General features: G+C 41.9%; 1 protein-coding gene across 2 annotated transcripts; it reads right to left on the reverse strand.

Annotated features, from left to right (window-relative positions):
- Positions 1–1,495: 1,495 nt before the first annotated feature.
- xrcc1 (X-ray repair complementing 1) lies at positions 1,496–20,880 on the reverse strand. 2 transcript variants are annotated; one of them, XM_086217956.1, is made up of 17 exons: positions 20,441–20,880; positions 20,242–20,334; positions 19,727–19,834; positions 19,485–19,643; positions 18,722–18,799; positions 18,266–18,389; positions 17,935–18,041; positions 17,015–17,177; positions 16,671–16,914; positions 15,770–15,886; positions 9,837–9,918; positions 9,621–9,717; positions 7,992–8,037; positions 6,011–6,147; positions 5,632–5,722; positions 4,786–4,861; positions 1,496–3,177 (listed from the first exon to the last, which is right to left on the reverse strand). In XM_086217956.1, exons 1-17 carry the CDS (start codon positions 20,489–20,491, stop codon positions 3,070–3,072), a joined length of 1,881 nt encoding a protein of 626 aa, XP_086074082.1. In that variant the 5' UTR covers positions 20,492–20,880; the 3' UTR covers positions 1,496–3,069. The 2 variants fall into 2 exon arrangements, with proteins under 2 accessions (XP_086074082.1, XP_086074083.1); XM_086217957.1 differs by lacking the exons at positions 1,496–3,177; positions 4,786–4,861; positions 5,632–5,722; positions 6,011–6,147; positions 7,992–8,037 and adding an exon at positions 8,094–9,129.
- Positions 20,881–20,886: the final 6 nt, after the last annotated feature.

Here is a 20,886-nt window from a genome sequence, read left to right on the forward strand (position 1 = left end):
ATCTGAAGCTTTTGGGAGGAGTTCTCTCTGCTACCAAGGGCACAATTCATCGGCTGAATATTTCAGGTTGAGTGAGAACTTCAGTGAGAACAAACCACCCCACCCCCCTTTTTTTTAATCATCCCACAGAACCTGCATGATGTTCTGTTTGGTGGAATCTGTTCGTTTTGCCCAGACGGGAGTTTCTCATACAGATTTAAAGAGATTGCATTCTGTGAGACTTGAGATTTGTGGGCCACCAATTTTTCTCACACTTAAAAAAGTTGACACGAAGTGAGTAGAATTCAAGAATGTAGATGAATTTAAGCACTTAGATTAAAAAAAAAAAAAAAAAAAAAAAAGTTTTAAAAAAGTCCAAGCCAAAAGTGCTGGCGCTCAAGCGACATGTCCAGCAGCCAATGTTTGACTTCTGTGTGTTTCAGCCAAAGACTGCAAATACAAACACATTTTATTTAAATTTAGTAAGTTTTGCTAGTTTATTTCCTCTTTTAGTTATGGAAATATTAGTGGATGCGTTTATTCGGACTTGTTCAAGTCACACAGGACGGTAGTGTTGAGCAGACACGGAGCCGAGTTTCTGTCTTTTGTCTGATCAAGAGGTCCAACAAAGTTTCAGGTATGTTTCTTGTATTACAACACTGAATATAAGTAGTTAAGACCAGATCATTCTAAATGTCATCTACGTAAATGAATTCCAAATATAAAAATACCAATTTGCACAAACATTCACCCCAGGTGCTCACAGCCAAACAACGGAAAGATGGAAAGCAATAAACTACTGAGAGCAAATAATGGCAAGCTTGCGATAATTAAACATATTATGGCTTGAAGTCACACTTGAGTGTGTGCAGGTAATGAGGAGGATTGAAACTGCGGAGCTTTCTTCAGCTGTCTTCACGAGACGGTTTGTGTCAAGGCAAGTTAATTGCCGAGATTCACGAGACAAAATAAAAATGCTAAGAGCAAAGAATAAATCTGAGTGGAATAGATCAAGGTGACAAGAATGAGGCTGTTTCAGGAAAGCCAACCTGTCAAGTGAGACAGTTTAATAGCAGCCGATCCTCCCTGCCATCTCCAGGACAAATATGCATTGAAATGAAATATATGTCATTGTATCAGCTGTAAATCTTCTCGCTTTACAAGGATCCAATAAATCAGTCCAATGTTTGGCTACTTTAAGAAAATACATCCTCACTGAGAATCCAAACCTTTTCATCTTTCCTCACCCCTGTAACCACCCCTCCCTTCTCCAGCTCTCCTCCACATTCCGTCTTTCTAATCCCCTTGACTGAAGAGCAGAAGACCCACTGGCTCCAGGGTGCACAACACGAGGAGAGGTAAATTAGAGAGGGAAAGAGGGCTGGAGACGAGAGAAGGAATGAAAGGGAAGAGAGGCTCTCGAGCTGCAAACACAGAGAGGAAGGCAGGGGAGGGGAGGAGAGCAGCCGGGCACAGCTTGATGAATAAAAATGATGTGAACGCATTTCATTCAAAATCATTTCTTTTTTATTATTTAGACAAAAATATTAAGAATTATCAGAAAAAACAGGAGCCATTGGAGACCGAGTCTTGACACACACCAGAGGATCTTGACCGACTTTCGAAATGGAAGAGACCGCAACCAACCACAGACGCAAACAGACACATCACATTTAGTTGAAAGGACGCGCACACCAGTCCCTCAGGATGCAAGATCACACGTTTGGCGTTCATCCTACATTTTTCAAGATTCCAGAGATTTGGATTCTGCCTGAAACTCGTGTGATCCGCTGTGACTTCATGAAACAAACATGGAGTTGTTGTAAACCGGTTGCGAGTGCAATGTTTTGCATAGAAAAAGAGTAAAAAAAAAATAAAACAAAACAAAACAAAAACTGACTGGCGTCAGGCTGAGAAGACAGAATAACTCATTGATTTTGGAGCACAAGCTGGAAAACAGTGCGAAATCGAGTTTTAGAGAACGTCTCAAATGGGGCTGGTGCTCGCTACTTCTAGCTGACATACACAACACGTCCTGGTTAGCTTGCTCTCATTGGCGACAGCAGGGTTCTCCTCGGTATTTTACCACCGCTTAATCACTTCTGTGTGTTTTGGTGCTTTACAAATAAATCTGACTTCACCTGTTCCTTTCACTGCAGGTTTTTCAAGATGAGAGCTGAGGGAGGAAATTAGAAGTGGGTCTGTAAACCCCTCAGACTAAAGCATCATTTGGGCAGGAAATCGGCTCTGAAATGGGCCCCGAACCCCAAATCAGCCCGATAATCCCGCCGTGAGCACCCAGATTTAAACAAGCAGCGTCAGACTAACGGGCGGCTGAAGACATTTCAGAAATCCAAAAAAGAAGTGATAAAATGGTTTTGTGTCCTGGTATTTGCCCAGTGATTTTATATTCCTTACACAAACATGAATAAAATAAAAATCAGTTCTATCAAACCTCAGGAACACACAGAAAAGCATCGCTTTACCACACACAGCATTTACAAGAAAACAAAGGAAAAACAAAAGTCCCCTGCCAATTTTCTTTGATTCTAGACTTCATCTGTCCTGATGTGGGAATTTTGGAGGCTGCAGCTCAGAATAACTGGCACCTTTCGCCTGACTTTGTGTTGGCCTCGCAACAGTTCGTCTTATCGGCGCCTGTGGCTGTCAGAGCAGCGTGATAACAGCTTTCCAGACACAGCCTGAGGTAGCAGCAGCGCTAAAGTCCTGAATCGCAGAGTGTGTACTTTCTTCACACAGCACATTGATAATACTGTTACTTTGTGGCCAAGTTTCAGGTAAAGAAAGTGAAACCTTATCTTGCCATTAACCTAAAAAGACACCATCTGAAACCCAGCTTGAGCCGAAGGGGAAAATGTTTGCAGTGAAAATACGTGCAGAATTAAAGACATTTCATGAGCCCAAAGTCAACGTAAAACCTTAACAAACTATTATTGGCTTATTGCTTCATGGATGTGAAGTAGGCGATCAAAGTAAAAAGGGAACCTGCCACACCCCCCCCCCCCCCCCACCCCCACCGTGTCTTCTGTGGGGTAGGAAAGGTGAGCGGGGATACCTAAGAAGACGCGTTCAGGGGACGACTGAGTAGGGCTGATAGGGTAGCATCTTCTGTCGTTCGTTGATGGCGTAAATCCAAGCAGGTTTGACAAAGTTCAGATTGCTGTTCTCCATCAGCGCCTGCGTTGGAAGTAGAAAAAACAAAGAAAAGGGTTGGTGTTCGTTCTCATGGGTACAGCAGGGATTCAGGGGTATGTTTTTTTAGGGCCAAGAACAATCATTATATATCTATCTATATATACATCTATATATAGATAGATATTCACATATATAAAGTACATTAAGTGTCAAACTTGAATATACTGGAAAATGTATCTATTTTTTTAATACATTTTATTCATGAACACGTTAATTCAAGATCATTTTCTCCTTGAACAGAATTTGTGGATGAACACTGATGGGTCTTTATTTCCCTTCAGGTTTTCAGAAAAAAACGAGCGAAAAGATCAAGTTGCCAAAATTGTTGCCATGTTTTGTTTTGGTTTTTTTTTCCCTTTATTTTGGTGCACTAGGGAGTAGAATTTGACCAGCAGATCAAAAATATGTCAATCAAAAATGATGAATATCAATGCCAGTAATTGGCCACACCGATTACCAGTCAATCACGAGTGTAAACACGGCAACTAATTGATAGTGGAATAAGATGCTGACGACCAATTCTGAGCCACAATTGCAGACTTAAAAACAAGCTCATTCGAACCCATTTTCACTGGAGTTGCTAAATCATGTGAAAGCTTTCTAATTCGATTCAACAGCTGGTGACATTCAGAGAGGGCTATTCTGCCTTTTCAATGGCAATTCAGCTTTGCACTCATTATAATTGAGAGAGATTTAACTAGAAACATTACTGTCACAAACCCTACCCGCGGGTTCGAAAGAGCAAAACAGAAAATCACTCTCTCCGTCTGTTGTTAACCCTCCTGTCAAAAATGACGCTAAAAATGAATGGCTGGGCGAACACTAAAATTAGTTTGTAAAATGTACTTCGGGCACATGCCCGTTCATTGAAAGAACACACTCCCGCTCGCTCACACCCGCGTGCGTGCGTGTGTGTGTGTGTGAGTGAGCCAGAGGTGGAAGTGAGCGCCTCCGGTCTTCAGAGAAGCCCCAAATCACCAAGTCCCCTGATTGTCTTTTACATAAACTCCATTTCTTTCCTATAAAACGCATTATTAACATAAAGTCTAGCGTGGCTGAAACATGAACTTTCTGGCTGACGTCCAACCCGCTGATAACGTAGCTAAAAGCACACATCCGCCTTTGAGGCGTTTGTGCTGACAGACAGATGGAGTTGGACCTCGTGGTCGTGTCACTGAGTACCGGTCTTCAGACTGCTGTTGTCTTCCCGCTGCTGTCATTGACAACATAATCCTTTTATCCAAATTAGATTCCTTTTGTTAAGCGTCCTCCTCGTGTTGGCCTCTGGCCCTCTGCCAGTCTGACTCCTCTACCTACGCGCCCAGGTTTGTGTACATAGCAGCAATATTAAAAAATTTAATTGAATCTAGAAAACAACAAGCCTCAAGTCATCAATACAAAGTCAAAACTTTGAGAAGCAAAGACAGGTCATGTCCTCTGTCATGTGAGTTTTGCCCCGCCCCCTTTAGGGGGCTGGCAGCAGGTCCTGAGTCTGTTCACTCTGATGGGACAACTTAGATTGAGCACGGTCCACGCGTGTTGGACGTCATTACTTCGCCACATCAAACCAAAAGGGACGTTTCCACTTACGTCTTCGAAAGAGTCATGCCAGCCTTCACTGGTCAGCACGAACTGCACCTTCTCCGTCATGTAGTCCTCCATCACTCTGGAGCACAGACAACAGCAGGTTTTCAGGGTTGCCGCACACTTTATGAAACCCAACTCAATGCCTTGCAAGACCTCGACATAGAAAATGTTCCTATGTTGCAGCAGAGCTTTATTTTTTGAAAACAAATAGAAATGTTAAAAAATGTATGCGAAATCTCGAGGTAATCAAATGAATGGCAAACAGCACAAGTTCTGTACCACAAGCTTGTTACACTAGAACCAAAGCGTTTAGTTACGCTACAGTTCGCTTGGAACCGTTCGCTTTGACTACACTGTCAAACAATATGGCCGTTCTGATGGTTGTAGCGCTGCCTGTGGTTGCTCGTCCTCAGAGGGACACACGAGGGTTTAGTTCATCCGTCAACAGTCCTTTAACCCGATAAACTGATCATCAAATCAAAAGTCTGCACGCTTTGCATGTGGAAACACAACATAACGTATACTTTTATACGTACTTACTGCAATCCTGTCGGTGAGACAAGCTGAGAACAAATCAAAACATTACATAAACAGCACATTTAAATAAGTCAGTCCAGTGGGGAGCTTTATTTGTCATACAACTGGGCCCCACCTTGAATCTTTAGCTTCGCCTTCATAAAAAAAAGACTTCTTAACACTTCCTTATCTGAAACTCTGGAGGCTTTAAGGGCAAACTGATTTTTAGAACGTTTACACACTAGAGCCCTTTTATTCAATTCCTTTCCCCAGGTGAACATTTTGAGTTATTTCAAGAACTGAAGAGTTGCTTTGTTTGTTTCTTTTCCTCACCCATTAAAGGCGACAATGTACCGCATCAATAGCCGTTTCTCATTGTTGGGGAACTTGCCGTAGAGGAAAAAGTGCTTTCCAGTCAGAAAGTCTGGAAGAAATGAGGAAAAGAAAGAGAGAAAGAAGAAGAGTACAGCTGATGGCAACACCATATATAACAGCAGTAATTACACGTCCTCTTTGATAAAGGAGCAAAGCACGAAGACCAACGAAACACTGATCTTTGTGTGGTTCACTGCTGAAAAGAACACTATCCAATTACTTTTTGTCAGAGTGCGCGACGTTGGTCGTGGAAGGGAGGACATCTGTTCCTGTGAGACGAACTGGAACAGCAGAAACTGACGCGAGGACACAGCGATACGAACAAAGAGAGACGTACTTGGTAGCTCGGGGATGGGATGGTCCTCTTCAGCCTCAGCATCCGTGTTTTCATCCGTCGACCCCCCGTACGGATCCTCCTCTTTCACAGGCTTTCCCTCTGTGGATGGTCTCTTTTGTCTGCGCTCCGTCTCCACCCTGTCACGACAACAAAGAGGGTCTCTTGAAGGAACTTGGTATATCTTGTCACATTTCTTTAACCTTCCCTCTCAAGGGAAGAAACACCTTGTTACTTATTTTTGTCGTGTCCTGGTGCTTTTCTGAATGGCGGCAGAGTTCAATTTACCAGGCAAATGTTTCTACAGCCCACATCTAACGTGACTTGGTTCCAACTACTAATTAAAAAGATTGAATTTATTACGTTTGAAATTAGTTCAAAATGAATCATACACACACACACACACACACACACACACACTTTGGGTGCGACAAGCATTAAAAATATGTGATTTCAAATCAACTTTGAGTTAATGGACAAAATGGGTTGATAAATGAATAGATGATCTTTAAATCGGTGAACTCTTTGTTTTCAGTCATTCTGAAAAGCTTTCACGATTAACAGGTGATGCAAAACAAACACCAAAGCAAACCAAGTATAAAATGGGCAGTAAAATCTCCAAATCTGATTGGTTGATAGCTGATATAATGAATGTATACCACTGGAATGAAGACATTGTAGTCAACCCTTCAAAAAAAAAAAAAAAGGTTAAAAGCCTTTAAATTTAGATTTTAAAATGCTTTCATCAGTCTTCTGGCATTGTGCTGCAAAGTTGTGCAACGCAAAGACTAAAAGCTGCTTTTCCATTTTACTTGTAATCCAAGGATCCAGCAATAATCCCGAGCCAGCCGACCTGAGCAGTCTACAAGTCTCGCTCTGGTTCAGTGTTGACAGGCTGTTCAGCAGCTTCAGCAGCAGGGCGGGAAGAAGCAGAGCCCTCGTGCATCTGTCAAGTATGTGCTGGACCGAAGATGATGGCGTCCAGATGTTGATGAGCACCATCATCAGGTGGCGTGAACACAGCACTTCACTCCAGTGCTCGTCTGCTCATCTGGGATGCGTAGGCTACCACCTGGGCAGGAAATAACTGACAGGTGCTGGAGAAGAACTCCCCAACACACCAGCAAGGATTCACACTTGCACTGAAGAACGAGGATCCCCCATTTTACCTCCTATTATCCATTTAGTATTCTTACTTTTTTTGTGTGTGTGTGAGTGCTGCTGTTTCTTCACCATGAGCACAAACAGAAAATGAATGCCCTCATACTCTCAGCGGGTTTGTTCAATAATGATAATGCCCCAGTTTAATCAGCTGCCAAGGGAAGAGGAGGTGAGTGTGAGGTGACAGACATCGATAGAGAATGTCTAAGTCACCAGCGTCATTTAAATCCTGCTGACCTGCTCCTAAAGACTGAGACGTCAGGGTGAACACACACAGCAAGAACAAGCTGCTCTGCACCAGGGTGAGGCGTCCAGGCCTGTGTGGTTATGCTTGGCTGCCAGATAAAAGAGCAAGTCCAGGTTTGGGCTTTTACTGCTGCTCCGCTCTATGAGACATTAAATATCCTGAGAGACTAGATACTATTCAGCATTTTTCATACACAGATATTTTAGTGCTAACTCAGTCACATAGACTCTGCATCTACTACATCTACTCTGCAATTGCTTCTGCAATTCAGTAATAAAAGAGTGTTTTTTTCCGTCAGTGAACTTTCTCTGGGGTCATATTGTGAGCAGAAACCAGAGACTGACAAAGATACTGTGTTGAGCTGCAGACCAGATTCAGACTAATGTGATGGCAACCCCACCTTCCAAACCAGGAAGCCGCCCTGTAAACTGGGCATAACTTAAAGCACTGACAGTGTACATTCAAAATAGGCGAGTTATCAGAATTCCCCACCGTATCCTCTGTTTATTGGCAATAACTTCAGTTAATGATCATTATGGACACAAAGCAAACATCAATATCGCGCAATGAAATTACCTCATCAGCTCGTCTTCAGTGTCTGCTGCAGAGTCATCATCGCCTCCTGTGAAATGAAGACTTTATTCGTCAAAAAAAACTCACGTACTCTGACGTCTGACTTATTTCAGGGTGGCTGAGTTTCCGAGCACAAGCTTGGCGCCACTTCCTACTTGCTAAAATCACTCCGGTCCTACTGTTGAGAACTGATCGGCATGAACCACGCTCCGTTTCTCCTTAAACTGAGAAATGTTGTGCCGTGCATCTTTGTTTTCTTATGTTGCTCTTTACTCTATTTATGCATAGCAGGACCAAAACACGTCAAGGGAATCTGCATTTCTAAAAAATACAAGCAGTTAAGGGTTTTACTAGTTGGAATCACTCTTCATGACCACACTGCCTTACACACTAATTGAAATTCTGTCTTCCTGCGAGTGTTGGGAGGTCCTACTTTGTTGTGTCTCCACGCTGAAGCACCCTGGCACTTTACTTGTGGCCTCATATTAACATAGAAATGAGAATCATGGACAAGTCTCTTCACAGCTATTTTGCTTTTGCCTCCATCCTTCCTTTTGCATACAAAAACATCTACAATACGTTACTGTTCTTTTTACGTGGTGTCAACTCATCAATTCCTCACATTGTGCCCTCTAAATTCTTAGGGGTCCTCTTCAGTTTCTGCGCTACCCTCCCTCCCTCTTGGGTTATTTGAGCTAGTAGCAATTAATCTCTTCGGTGAGTCACGGCGATCTATAACTCAGATCTTGTTTCTTGGCGACACAGATACTTGGAGCATTTACATCCAACAGTTCTACTACTCACTTATTAAAAATTATAGCTTCGATTTTTTCTTTTTTTCTTTTTAAGTGTTGCCTTATCAGCCTCTTACCAACCAGCACAATCCAAGCTGTTCCTCATAGTAGCTCTGGGAAGCTGAACAAAAGCTTCCTGTACAGTGCACACACAGTCAATTTCAGCGAGCCTCAGTAAGCTTGTACATACAGGAGCGTGACCCCACTGACCTCATTCATCTTTGCCTAACTGGAGCAAAAGTAGCAAACAGGGCAAGGCTTCAAAAAGTCAGAACGATCCATTGAAGACACCTGACATGTCGGATGGTTTATTCCACAAAAGCATCTGGTTAAGTCCCTCACAGACACTGTAGGGAAAAGGGCAGACTCTTTCAAATACTTGGCAGGTGATTGAATGAATCATCTGTCTACTACGTCTTTCCACAGCCTAAATTCAACCGATCAGATCAACAACGGGATGTAGAAACCAAAGCATCCGTTCAATCGAGAAAGGCCTTTGGTGCTGCTCTTCGCTCCTCTGTCAAAATAACTGAGCCTCTAACTTGATGCCAATGTAGCGTCTATGCTAACCTCTTTAAGAAGCCGGCACTGCTGTTTTGAACCAACAGTTGCTTCTCACTGTGGTTACACCTCAACCATTCCATCGGCGGTGTGGGTCAAAGCTGAACACAAACCCATGACTTAACACCTGATGGTTTCTCAACTGTTGGAGACTTTTTGGTTTCCGTTTCCCTCCTTGGTGCCTGACAGTCATAACTACTGAAACTGAACTTCAGGTCAAGTTCAAGTCCAGTTTTCACACAAAGAGACTTTGTATTAAATTAAATTCAAAGCACACCTGGCTCGTCAACATCGGTGGATCCAGCATACTCGTCTTCTTCCTTCTTTACTGGAGTCTTTTTGGGTGTGACTTGTCTCTCCCGCTTCTGTGGAGTCTGCAACAAAAATAATCAGCAGCACAGGTCAGGCATTCAGCGCTAACTGACTGCTGCAAACTGTGAAGACATTACGAATTTGATTATATTTCATGACCCCGCTTTAAAAACAAATTCACCTTAGTGATGATTTCCTCTTCGCTCTGGTCATCTTCCTCCATTTCGCTTTCTGAGCTGGACTCTGCTCCATCCATTAAATACCTGAAAAAAGACAAAAAATGTGTAAACAAAATGTGTCAGGATGATTTAAGGCCAGTGGGAAAGGAAGGCCCAAACAATATATCTCGCCCCCAGATAAGCTTTGCTTGTGTAATGTTTCAAACCCTCGCGGGCCTTTGTCAGGCAATCGTGGTAGCAGAGAGTCAAGGTAGTATTTTTTTTGTGTGACATTCACTGTCCTCTTACCATAGCTTGTATAATAAACACTTTGAAGTTTGTATGCTGGGAGACAGGTCCAATTAACTGCAGGGGGAGAGTTTTTCTACTCCTCGCAGTGGGAGTATTTTTAGGTCTTCCAAAATGTTTTATTGCAGAGGAAACAACAACTGTTTGTGTTGTTTGTGTGTGACACGTTGGGCCATTCAGTGTTTCACTCAATGAGCAACATAATTTACCAAACTAGCAGGGCACTTGGGGAGCTCAGACCTGTACAAGGGATCAGGTAAAATTTCCTGGAAAGGTGATGTCTGATTCTGGACCCTTTCAGATCTCAGCCAAAACTGAAGTGAAAGAACAAAATAAAATAATAATAAAGCTTGACCCTCTCTCTCTCTCTCTCTCTCTCTCTCTCTCTATTTATATATATATATATATGCTGACCTGCCTCAAAGCATAACTGGGTCTTTCCTGGCACACTGTACAAAAAAAGTGGCCTTATAGTTTTTGTGCAATCCTGCCAGTGCAGAGACACCAGCGGATAAATAAAAAAAAAGTGAATACACCAACAGATGTGGGTGGACACATGATGTCCTTGGTGCAGGCAAAACTATTAGCAAACATGTGAAATCCTCAACGACCCCAGCAACACCGACACCTATAGGTTGGCTCTTTGAATTACTGCTGGGCACGAAATGTCAAGGGAAGATCGCGTTTGGAGATTTTGGCTGAAAATGTCTCATCAATTTCATTCAATCCAAATCTCAATGCATTCCTGCTCAAACCGCAACGTACCTCCCATGTAAAATTACATTACTTAACACGAGTAAAAGTGACATCAGATAAATTCCAACTATTACTATCTTCAAGGACAAACATGTTCAGGCTGACGCAAAATTTAGTTGATCTGTTAGACTGGCCGGGTGAAAAGCCTAGCCTTAACTTTACCACCGTGCGTTGGTCACTCTTCACACAGGACCCTGCACAGTTTCATGTCCATCAACGCACCAACTGATTCTGTAAACTAGAGAGTACACATCAAGAGGTATCTTTGTCTTTGGACCTGAAAATTAACCATTAACTTAAACAATCAGACGTTCATCGTTTGTGCCTTCACCTTCAAAATCACCAAGAGGCAATTATGACATTGTTTCTATTTATAACGTGTAATATTTCATTACAAATACAACTATCTAAATAAACCCTCAGGTAAAGGGATGGGACTTCGCAGAGTCAAACCTCACACCAATCAGTCGGTTCTCCTAATGAACAAGTAAATGACGCCTGCAAATTTTTTGGCAAAGTGGAACTGGAGTAGCACTGCACAATAGCCAGAAGTTGCTTTAGCGGAACATGATGATGCCACACTGAAGGTGACTTCAGTCCTTTTAGATTCAGTTGTTAACCGTTATCAGCTCCTGTTTTCAAGCTACTGACTGCATTTCTCTAGTAGACTGAAGGCTCATACAGAGAGTGCATTTTATGCGCTTGGGGTTGGCATCCTTGAGTTCAAGTGAACATTTGCAGCAAACATGACAAAATTCAAGGTGTAAGTCAGATATTATATTAACGAGAGGGAGGGAAGATGGGCAGGCAACCCCTCATGTCAGGGTTATCACTGGCATGGAGACATAGGAAGAACAGACCAAGCATTAAGAATCTATAAAATTTGAAAGTTCAGTCCTGTTCAGTTCCAGGAGAGCCTTAGAATGTAGAGGATTTTTATCTTCTAATTAAAAATGCATATATGGATATTGGATTTTTTTTATTATTTTTTTTTTATTTTTAATGCTCCCTAATAACCAAAAAAAATCCAGTGTCATCAGAGCTCAATAAAAGATGTCATTAGTAGACTCACTGTTCAGAGAACATTACTGCCTACGTTATGGTCTCTGAAAAGGATTATAAGGTGTCGGTGATATATAAACCAAAACGTTCCCAGAAATTCCAGTGAGAGAGAAGAAAACCGTAGTGATAAAACACACACACACACACACACACACACACACACACACACACACACACACACACACCCCATGTGACATTTCTCCTGGACATAATCAGTTTGGAAGCGAGCTGAAATACCAGCGTTGAGGTTTAATCATTTCCTCTGTCCCTGTGGGGAAACATTTGACATGTTTTTACTTGATTCATAAACCTCTTTACCCAGGAAATTGGAAAATGAAAAAAAAAAAAAAAAACTCACATTGGTTAAGGAGAATAATGCAGACAATGTTGCTTGTGGCAATTAATGCCATTACCCCAAAAGAGCACACACAAGTTCAACCTCTTGTCTTTGAGTTAACTGTGTCGGTAAAGTAACAGCTTTCAACAAATAATCATTAAGAGAGCTGCAAGAGAACTGCATCTGTTTGTGCATGTTATACTTCCCAAGATGTCATCGACAGTTTTGTTTCAGGCTTTCGGAAGTATTCTTTCTTCCTGGTTTCAGTTGATTTCCAGGTATACAGAAGCCATAATTCAACCTAAGCCTCCTCCCGATGTGTAGGTTGGTGCCTCCTACCAGTGCGTGCGTACATTGGAGTGAGGTAACATTGTGTGTCGTATTAGTAGAAAGATGCTGTATAAGTAGAGTCCATTTACTGTTATTACATTAGTGAAAGAGGATCATCTCTTCAGGATTGTCATAGCAAACACAAACTCCAGCAAGGGCCAAAAGTAATATTACTGATACAGACCGTCAAACAAAAGGTAAAATATAAGATATTGGGTGATTATTTTAAATGGAGTCTCTTTTCTTTTTTTTAAATAATCACCCAATATCATCCGGTACAACTTTAGTTTGATGGTCTGTCATCCACTCAATGATATTCAGGATCCTTTTCTATCATCCACTAGTTTGTCATTGATTTATCTCCGTCTGCACTCATGAGAAGGCCGCAGGAGTTTATTTTGCTTCTGAATGTGCGCCTTTCTGAATGTATCTGCTGGTGTTATAAGGAATTTATTAAAAGTTGAGGGAGTTTAAGTTTAACGTTACCTCATCAACAATATTGCATCAACAACTTACTCTCAGTTATTGTTCATTAAACAGAAAAAGGTGCTTGTTTTATGCTGATTAAAGCCGATCCATTTGCAGCCTCAGTCCGCCTCAGGCTGCAGTGAATACTGGATGACTACATTAAGCTGCGTGATTACAGTTCACGTGCAGCAGTGTAATTGTGCTGATATCATGAGAAGTCCTCTTGGTATGCTTCAAGACACAGAGACCTTTGATCAGAAATGTGTTTACTTATTCTGTTCTATTGTGATGGGAGGTTGTAAAGCAGCTTGAGTGTGTTCTGGTCTCCTTTTTCTTGTCTCTGGATCCCCACTGATTGGATAATAACGATGGGAGAAAGCATTTATTGGGTGATGTCATCTATACAGTACACAGTGCGTGTGAATGACAGGACATGAATGGAGCTGTGCATCTAATGTTTGTGCAGGCGACGGAGCAACAGTTTGCGAGTGTGTGCAGTTGTTCAGGTACTTGTCATCATCAAAGTAAGTGGTTGCTTTAATTACCCATCGCAGATGCATCTTTTAAATACAGGATGCATCATCAAAGCTGCACACTCCACGCGCCGCACAATAGTGGTGGAGGACGGGGGAATGGATTATTCTGACGACAAGAGACAGGAGAGCAGAGTTCCCCCGCGGCTGCCCCCTCTTCCCCCTGAGATGACGGATATTTGGGACAATCGGTTATTGAGTGAGAAAGGCGAGTGCTAGAGAGGAGGATGACACAGGTTGTACTCAGCAACTGTTCCGAAACCAGGACTGTGTTTCCTCAAAGACCGTTGTGAACACAACACACACACACACACACACACACACACACACACACACACACACACTTGGATGCAGTAATAAACAGCTGGGCTGAGGTCGCCAAGAAAGGATTGACCTGGCCAGCTTCTATTTGTACCCTGGTGTAGCTCTTTTGCAGTTTGCAAACTCTGCCAACTGAAGAATAATTCACACAAGCCAATTCAACTCCAGGTGCTTTTCAATGGCAAACACATTCATGGGCTGCAGCATGAAGTGCAGCAAAAAAATTCATAGCCACCAGGCATTCATTTATTAGGGAATACATGGCCATAATAAATACAAAAAAAAAAAAAGATTTATTATGCACTGTCTTTGTATGTGCTGATATATTATGAGGATTTACAAAATAAATAATTAAAAAACCTACGTCTAACGTCCCCAAATGTCATACCATTCACAGGCGCCTCAGCTGACACCGATGTGGGACCGCACAATGAAATTTTGCCCAAGGTTAGTCTGACAAGCAGTTGATAGCTGGCACAGCAGTAATCTCCCGGAGGTGTTCCCCTCCACCGTGGACCAATGAGGGAGCAGCATGGCTTTTGTCTTTGGACTGTGTGACCAAAAAACAAACCCAAGGGGCAAACGCAACAATTGCATTATTTTAGCTGCTGAATCGGAACAAACCAAATGAGCTTCAGGTGTGAATACAGCCCTACGGATCTGATAACATCGTCCCACAGTGTTACGCCTCATTGCAACTTAATTACTGTCATTACAGTTAATTTAGCCAATTATTAATCTGACTCATTTTGTTCATTTAATACAACATTTTAAGAAACAAAGGAAAATGGGGAAGTCTGAAATAATCAACACATTTGCCACTTAAGCCCAACTAAAGGCTTTACATACAATGTTAAACAAGTATATGGAGGTGTTGGCACGGCTCCGTCAGAAAGGAAGAATATCTAAACCTCTGATGACCACTTCTGAATATCATTTGAGTCGTGTAGGATAGTCCTGTTCAAAGAAAGTTATTACAGAACATTTCTGCAACAGAGACTTTAATTTGACTTTTGTCTGAAAAACCTCAGGGTTTATTCTTAACAGACAGTTGAAATTGACCAGTTTTATGTTTGAAAGTAGCTTAAGACTGATTTCAGTGACTGAAGGGAGGATTTATTTTAGTACAATCCCAACTTTTAGTGTAGTATCATATCTGTAGCATGGATAACAGCCGTATGGTCCAGAACGGCTTCATCTCCAAGTTTGACATCATCATTAGAGGAGTATAAAGAGATTCCTTGAACAAGCAAAGCCTCCTTCAGTATTTAACAAGTGCAGTATTATTTGAGGTAATTTAGACTTTTCCATTGCTTGAGATGAGTTTCCTCTACTGGATTATTCAGAAGACACGGATTCATTGGAGCAACAACAGAAAACCTTGATGTTGCACAAGCTCTGCTTTTAATAAGGTGTATAATTAGAGGGCTGCTGGGGCCGTCTGGGTTGAATTTGTGATCACAGCAGGCAGCAGATGCTCAAGGTTACAATGCTCTCTATAGCAAGTGGGCATCACCCCAGTGAGCGGTGTATTTTTGGTGGCTTCAATCATTGTGAGTGCTGTGCACAGATTGCACTACGTAGGGGTGCAGATGTGCCTACAGAGAAACTGTTCATCAAATGTGGATTTATAGGATGATGGGCGAATAATCCACACTAAAACCCTGCAAAAGTGTCCTTTAACAAGACACTAAATCCCAATCAAGCTGCTGCTCCTGCAGCCAAATCGTGGGGTTCAGGGCTTCTCCGCAAGTGTCAAGTTCCATAAAAGGACTTTGATATCATCATGAAAAACATAGCATCTTTGTAAATATTGTTTTGTATTCTCTCCCTCTCTTACCTTTTGTAGGAGATCTGCTGTTTCCTCTTATGGCAGTCAATCACCCATTCCTTCCGTACGATGATGCCCCCTGCGGATTTCACCTGGCTGTACTTGGGGGTGTTCGCGAAGGCACAGCTGGAGATTAATGGACCAAAAAGAGGCACGCACGCACACACACACACACACACACACACACACACACGGTTACATCACTAAAGGGAAGCTTACAAGGGCTACAGCCTGCACTGATGAGAGTTCAAGATGCAATCAAACTGAATTACCGGTACTGTAAGAGTGGTGTTACACAAGCAAGTAAGCTCTTTCAAACAAGGAGCTCTCTGGACAAATTAGGAGATAATTATTTGAATGATTCTGATCATTCGCTGCTCGTTACATTTGGATATATATATATATATATATATATATATACATATATATATATATATATATATATATATATATATATATATATATATATATATATATATATATACATATATATATATATATATATATATATATATATACATATATACATATACACACACACACACACACACACACACACACACACACACACACACACACACACACACATATGGCCCACAGCCATTTCTAATGGGGTGAGAGCAGAGTGTCATTTAAAAGGCTATTATAATGAGCCAAATTACAAATGGAACCACAGTAGTTTTATATTTCATCTTGATAATAAACAGTAAAATACAACATGATTATACCGTGACGGGTCGTAAATTATGGATGATTATTTACGACAAATAAAACACAGAGCAATGACAGAGGAGCATTAAAGTGTCAACTTTATTTTGTTGACCACAAACTCTGTACTAATTCATCCATAAATTGTGACAAATTTCAATTAAAGACCATCCTGCTTCACCTCCCTCTGAGGGGCACTTACATAAGGTGTGTTGAGTCCGATGTCCAGTCAGTCCGATACTTGGCCCCCATGTCCAGAGCTTTTTCCCTCAACTCCCCTCTGAAGGGATTTTGGAAGCCGCTGAGGACAAACACCACTCCTTCCATGATCTGCTTGAACGGGACTTGCTGTGCACTTTGGGCTTTGGCTTTCTGTGGTTTGGGTTTAGGCTTGGGTTTGGATTGACTTTCCCTCTTCTTGTTGGCAGACGCCTGTGCTGGTGAAGCTGGGGGTATTAAATGTTCAGTTGGACAAGTTTCCAGTTAAGAACTTTTTATGAAACCAAGATTCGGAAACTAAGCTGAGAGTGAGTTTGGGGGTGTCACCTTTTGAGGTGCTGGGGCTCGGCGTGCTCGCTGGGCTCGTCTTGAGTTTGGGAGTCAGCGGTTTGCCCTCAGGAGAGCTACCAGGGCTTACTTTCTTCAAGGGAGGAGGGCCGGGGGCAGACTGACGCTCTTTGCTGAACTCAAATTTTCTCTTTGCTGGAGCCTAAGAGGAAACAACGTAAGTAAGCAAACAAAAATAGCAAAGTGCACCTGTATATTTAGATGCATATGAATTTTTATGAACATTATCAACATGTCTACATTTGAGTACACTACAGTATAAGTAAGAGTCACAAGCAGCAGTGCTTCAGCTTGTTACTCAACGTACAACGTGATGATCAAATGTGTTTGGATAATAATAATGAGCTGAGAGTGAAGTTACACCGACAGAAATGTCAGTCACCAGTTTCTGGTTGCCATGGTGATGCTAACACCTTACTTCCCAGTGCAGTAGAGAAGGATTTAGAGGAAATGCCTCTTGAACTCCCAGTCTGAACTCTTATTTCTCCTTGAGAGGATGGTGACTGGTCCGAAACACAAATGCAAAACTTGACGCTTGAGAAGATGATCGTGTGAAGTCTTGATGAAGAAGAAATCAGCACATCAGGTAAAAGCACCGGCTCTGGGCAAGGAAAGTCCTCGTTTTCAGTGTAAACAAAGCTAATCAGCAGATAACTGATTAGCATACGAAATACCAGAATGGTATGAATCTGCAACACCAACTCCCTGCCAGAGGGCAACTAAGCATTTTCCTAATGTCGTCACGCGGTACCAAATCTCACAATAGATCATATAGTTTTACTGCCTGTGTGACATCTTCTAGCCACCTCTCTCTGCTGGTCTTAATTCAAGCAGGAAACTAGTGTGCATCGACCGAAGAGCTGATTGACAGAGATGGAGATGATGGGAATGTTTAGTACCTGTGGTGAGGAAGAGTTGGAGGAGGGAACCTGGCCTGAGGGGTGGGAGCTGCCACCAGACTGCAGCGCAGCAGCAGCATAACTCAACTTCTCGTTCTTAGGAGACACTACAGAGAAAATGTGTGGGTGAAAGGACAAGCCTGGATTATTCCTACAAAGGGTCTTCATAATTAGAAATGTCTTTGAAATCACCTCTCCCTTCATGTCTCCTGACACACTTAAGTAGCTTTAAATAAGACCTAATCATTGCTCTGCGGCTTGTTATTAATCAAAGTGATTACCCCTTTATTATTTAATACTGCAGCTCATGAATTGAAAGGAATTGATTTACCTTTGAGCGAAGCACTGGACTTTGTAGAAGTTTCCCGATTGAAAAAGAGACTGCCAGGTTGGAGGCTGGAGACAGATGAGGGCGAATCTTCTTTCACCCTGAACTGTCCCAGCTTGGTCAGCTTCTGATGAGAGAGGAAATTTTTGACTGACTCAAGGGCTTCGTCTTTCACAAAAAAAAACGTTCTCAGTCATGATTTTCAATTTTCACAAACTAAAAATTAGTTTAAGGATAGATTCATGGATCACACGCGCAGGATTCAAAATAAACACATTTTCGTCTACTTCCGACTTGATCACACTCACGCATTTGCGCTCCAGATGACATTTAGTATTCGATGTGAAGGAAAGTTGAGTGAAAGTTTGTTTCCATGATTGAATATGTGATGACATCATAAATTGGTGGAGGAGTAGTGGGTCAAAGAAACGAAACCAGAACGAGACATGAATTACTTACTGGAGATGTTGGAGGAGGAGGATCGTTTTTATCAGGCGGCGAATGGAAGGTGACGAAGGCCAGTCCATATGCGATATTCTAAGAAGTAAACAAACAAATTCAACTTTCATTTGTCATTTTCACAGAAACGACAAAACACCCCCGCGACCCTTAGCGGATAAGCGGTACACAAAATGGATGGATGGATGGAGTACAAAAACACACCAATATTTACTCTAATGATGCAACCTCGCTCCTCGAACCACACGTCAAACTTGAATATGCATCAGTGTTGTGATTCATGTAAATGATCTCAGTGTTAAAATCATCCATTGTACCTGCCAGTTATTCACTATTCAAAGTAAGAGCTACATTTATCAGGATGGGCCATGTATCGATAAATATTGAATGTTGGAATGCTGTTACTTACAGTGGGCATTTTTGAACAGTGCATGTTAAGACCGATTTCTCTCAAATTACACCTGAATTGTTTGAAATATCAGGTAAAAATTACAGTTCCGATGGATTGTCTCATTACCCTGCAGAACCAATATGATGAACAGCGACGAGCTTAGGGGACTTCCACATCTAAGCAGATGTCATGACGCTACTGAATAAAAGTGCTTCTGAATACCACAAGATTAACATCTTCACATATTACCCAGCCCTATCCATAGATAGTTAAACATCTTTAGAGTAAATCCTGAGATTCATTTCTACTTTAAAAACTAATGTTTGAATGAAAGCTCACGGCACTACAGCCTCTTGGAGGTCAGGCCCTTACCTTACTGTAGGGCTGGCTACACACGAGTTTCACCCTGTCCCACTTCTCCTGTGCTGTACTCTTCTGCAACTGACTGGGCCCAAAAAAACGCACCCTGTTCATGTTCGTGCCGTTACGGCTCTCTGTAGGGGACATGAAGGAAGATGTAACCAGCAGCACCTAAAACAAAGAAAGAGACTGGAATTAAAGACCAACGCTGAAGAAAATTCGGGACTGAGATACGTTTTTGACTTTGACTCTACCTCGTAGTCTTGGTCCCTGACAGCTGAAGAATTTCCAACCAGCACTTCAACGAAAGCGGACCCTTCATTTCCGATATCGATGCTGTGCACTTGCTCCTCCTTCTCGAACTGAGAAAAAAAGGGAAGACAGCACTGCTTAAACAAGAGTAAACACAAAATAGCTTAAAGACAAGCGACAAAAACAGCAAGTGCTTTATCGTCACCTCTTTTACACAGGAAAACATATGAACACCCTTCAACAGCACTGATATACAATCTCAAAAACAATGGAGAATACCCTATCGGATTAAACACTGTAAAATATCAAAACATTGTATCCTCTTATTGCTGCTTTTCAAGGCTGTATGTCAATAATGTGACTTTCTAAATTCCCAAACTGTTCACATAATTGCCTTTACCCAGTTAGCCATCACATTTATGTTACGGGTGATTACTTATCAATAAGGCAAATGTTTCAATATCTTGTGACAGAACCAATAACACTTCCAACTCCAACTACAGGGGAAATTACAGACCTGGAGTATGACTGATGTTTGCTTCTCGCCTGCTTTCGCTGCTTTCCACTTTCTGTAGGTGTCGGAGCTCAGCAGGTTTTCTGCCTTATGAGTCTGTGTGACATTTGCGTGAAAAGTAAGTAGGGGGGAAAAAAAAGATGAAATGTAAAATTGACCGTTAATGACGCTCAAGTTTAACGCAGATGAGGTATTCACTTACACTGTCCTCGGTGCTACATGATACAACGTGCTGGAGTTTGATTTCTGGCATTTCGCTGGTTTTAAACAGTCCGTGTGCAGTCAAACAAGCCGTCCAAGAGCTTGACTTGCTTTTACAGGTCACCGCAACAAACTAGCAAGACTTAAATCGGGGAAGAAAACTAGTAGTTTGTTCCTGGACGCAAAATAAATTTCTTGCTAATGTGTTAGCATGCTAGCAAACAATAGGAAGAGTGAACTTTTCTTTAGCTCCTTGATTATTGTACGTTTACAGGGCTGCTACGCTTTCTCTTTTCAAACCATGATACACTTGTCAGTCAGTCGCGTAATTTGCGGTTACAGTAGACATCGGAAAACGCATGTTGATGTTTTTAATGTTAATATAAATGAACATGGAAGCGAACTCATTTTCCCACCGAAAACCGGTTTGCAATGCTGTGACGCAAC

This window comes from Aulostomus chinensis, chromosome 11, assembly GCF_037954235.1.
Source record: "Aulostomus chinensis isolate RoL2024-O1b breed Wild chromosome 11, RoL_Achi_v1.0, whole genome shotgun sequence".
Taxonomy (NCBI): domain Eukaryota; kingdom Metazoa; phylum Chordata; class Actinopteri; order Syngnathiformes; family Aulostomidae; genus Aulostomus; species Aulostomus chinensis.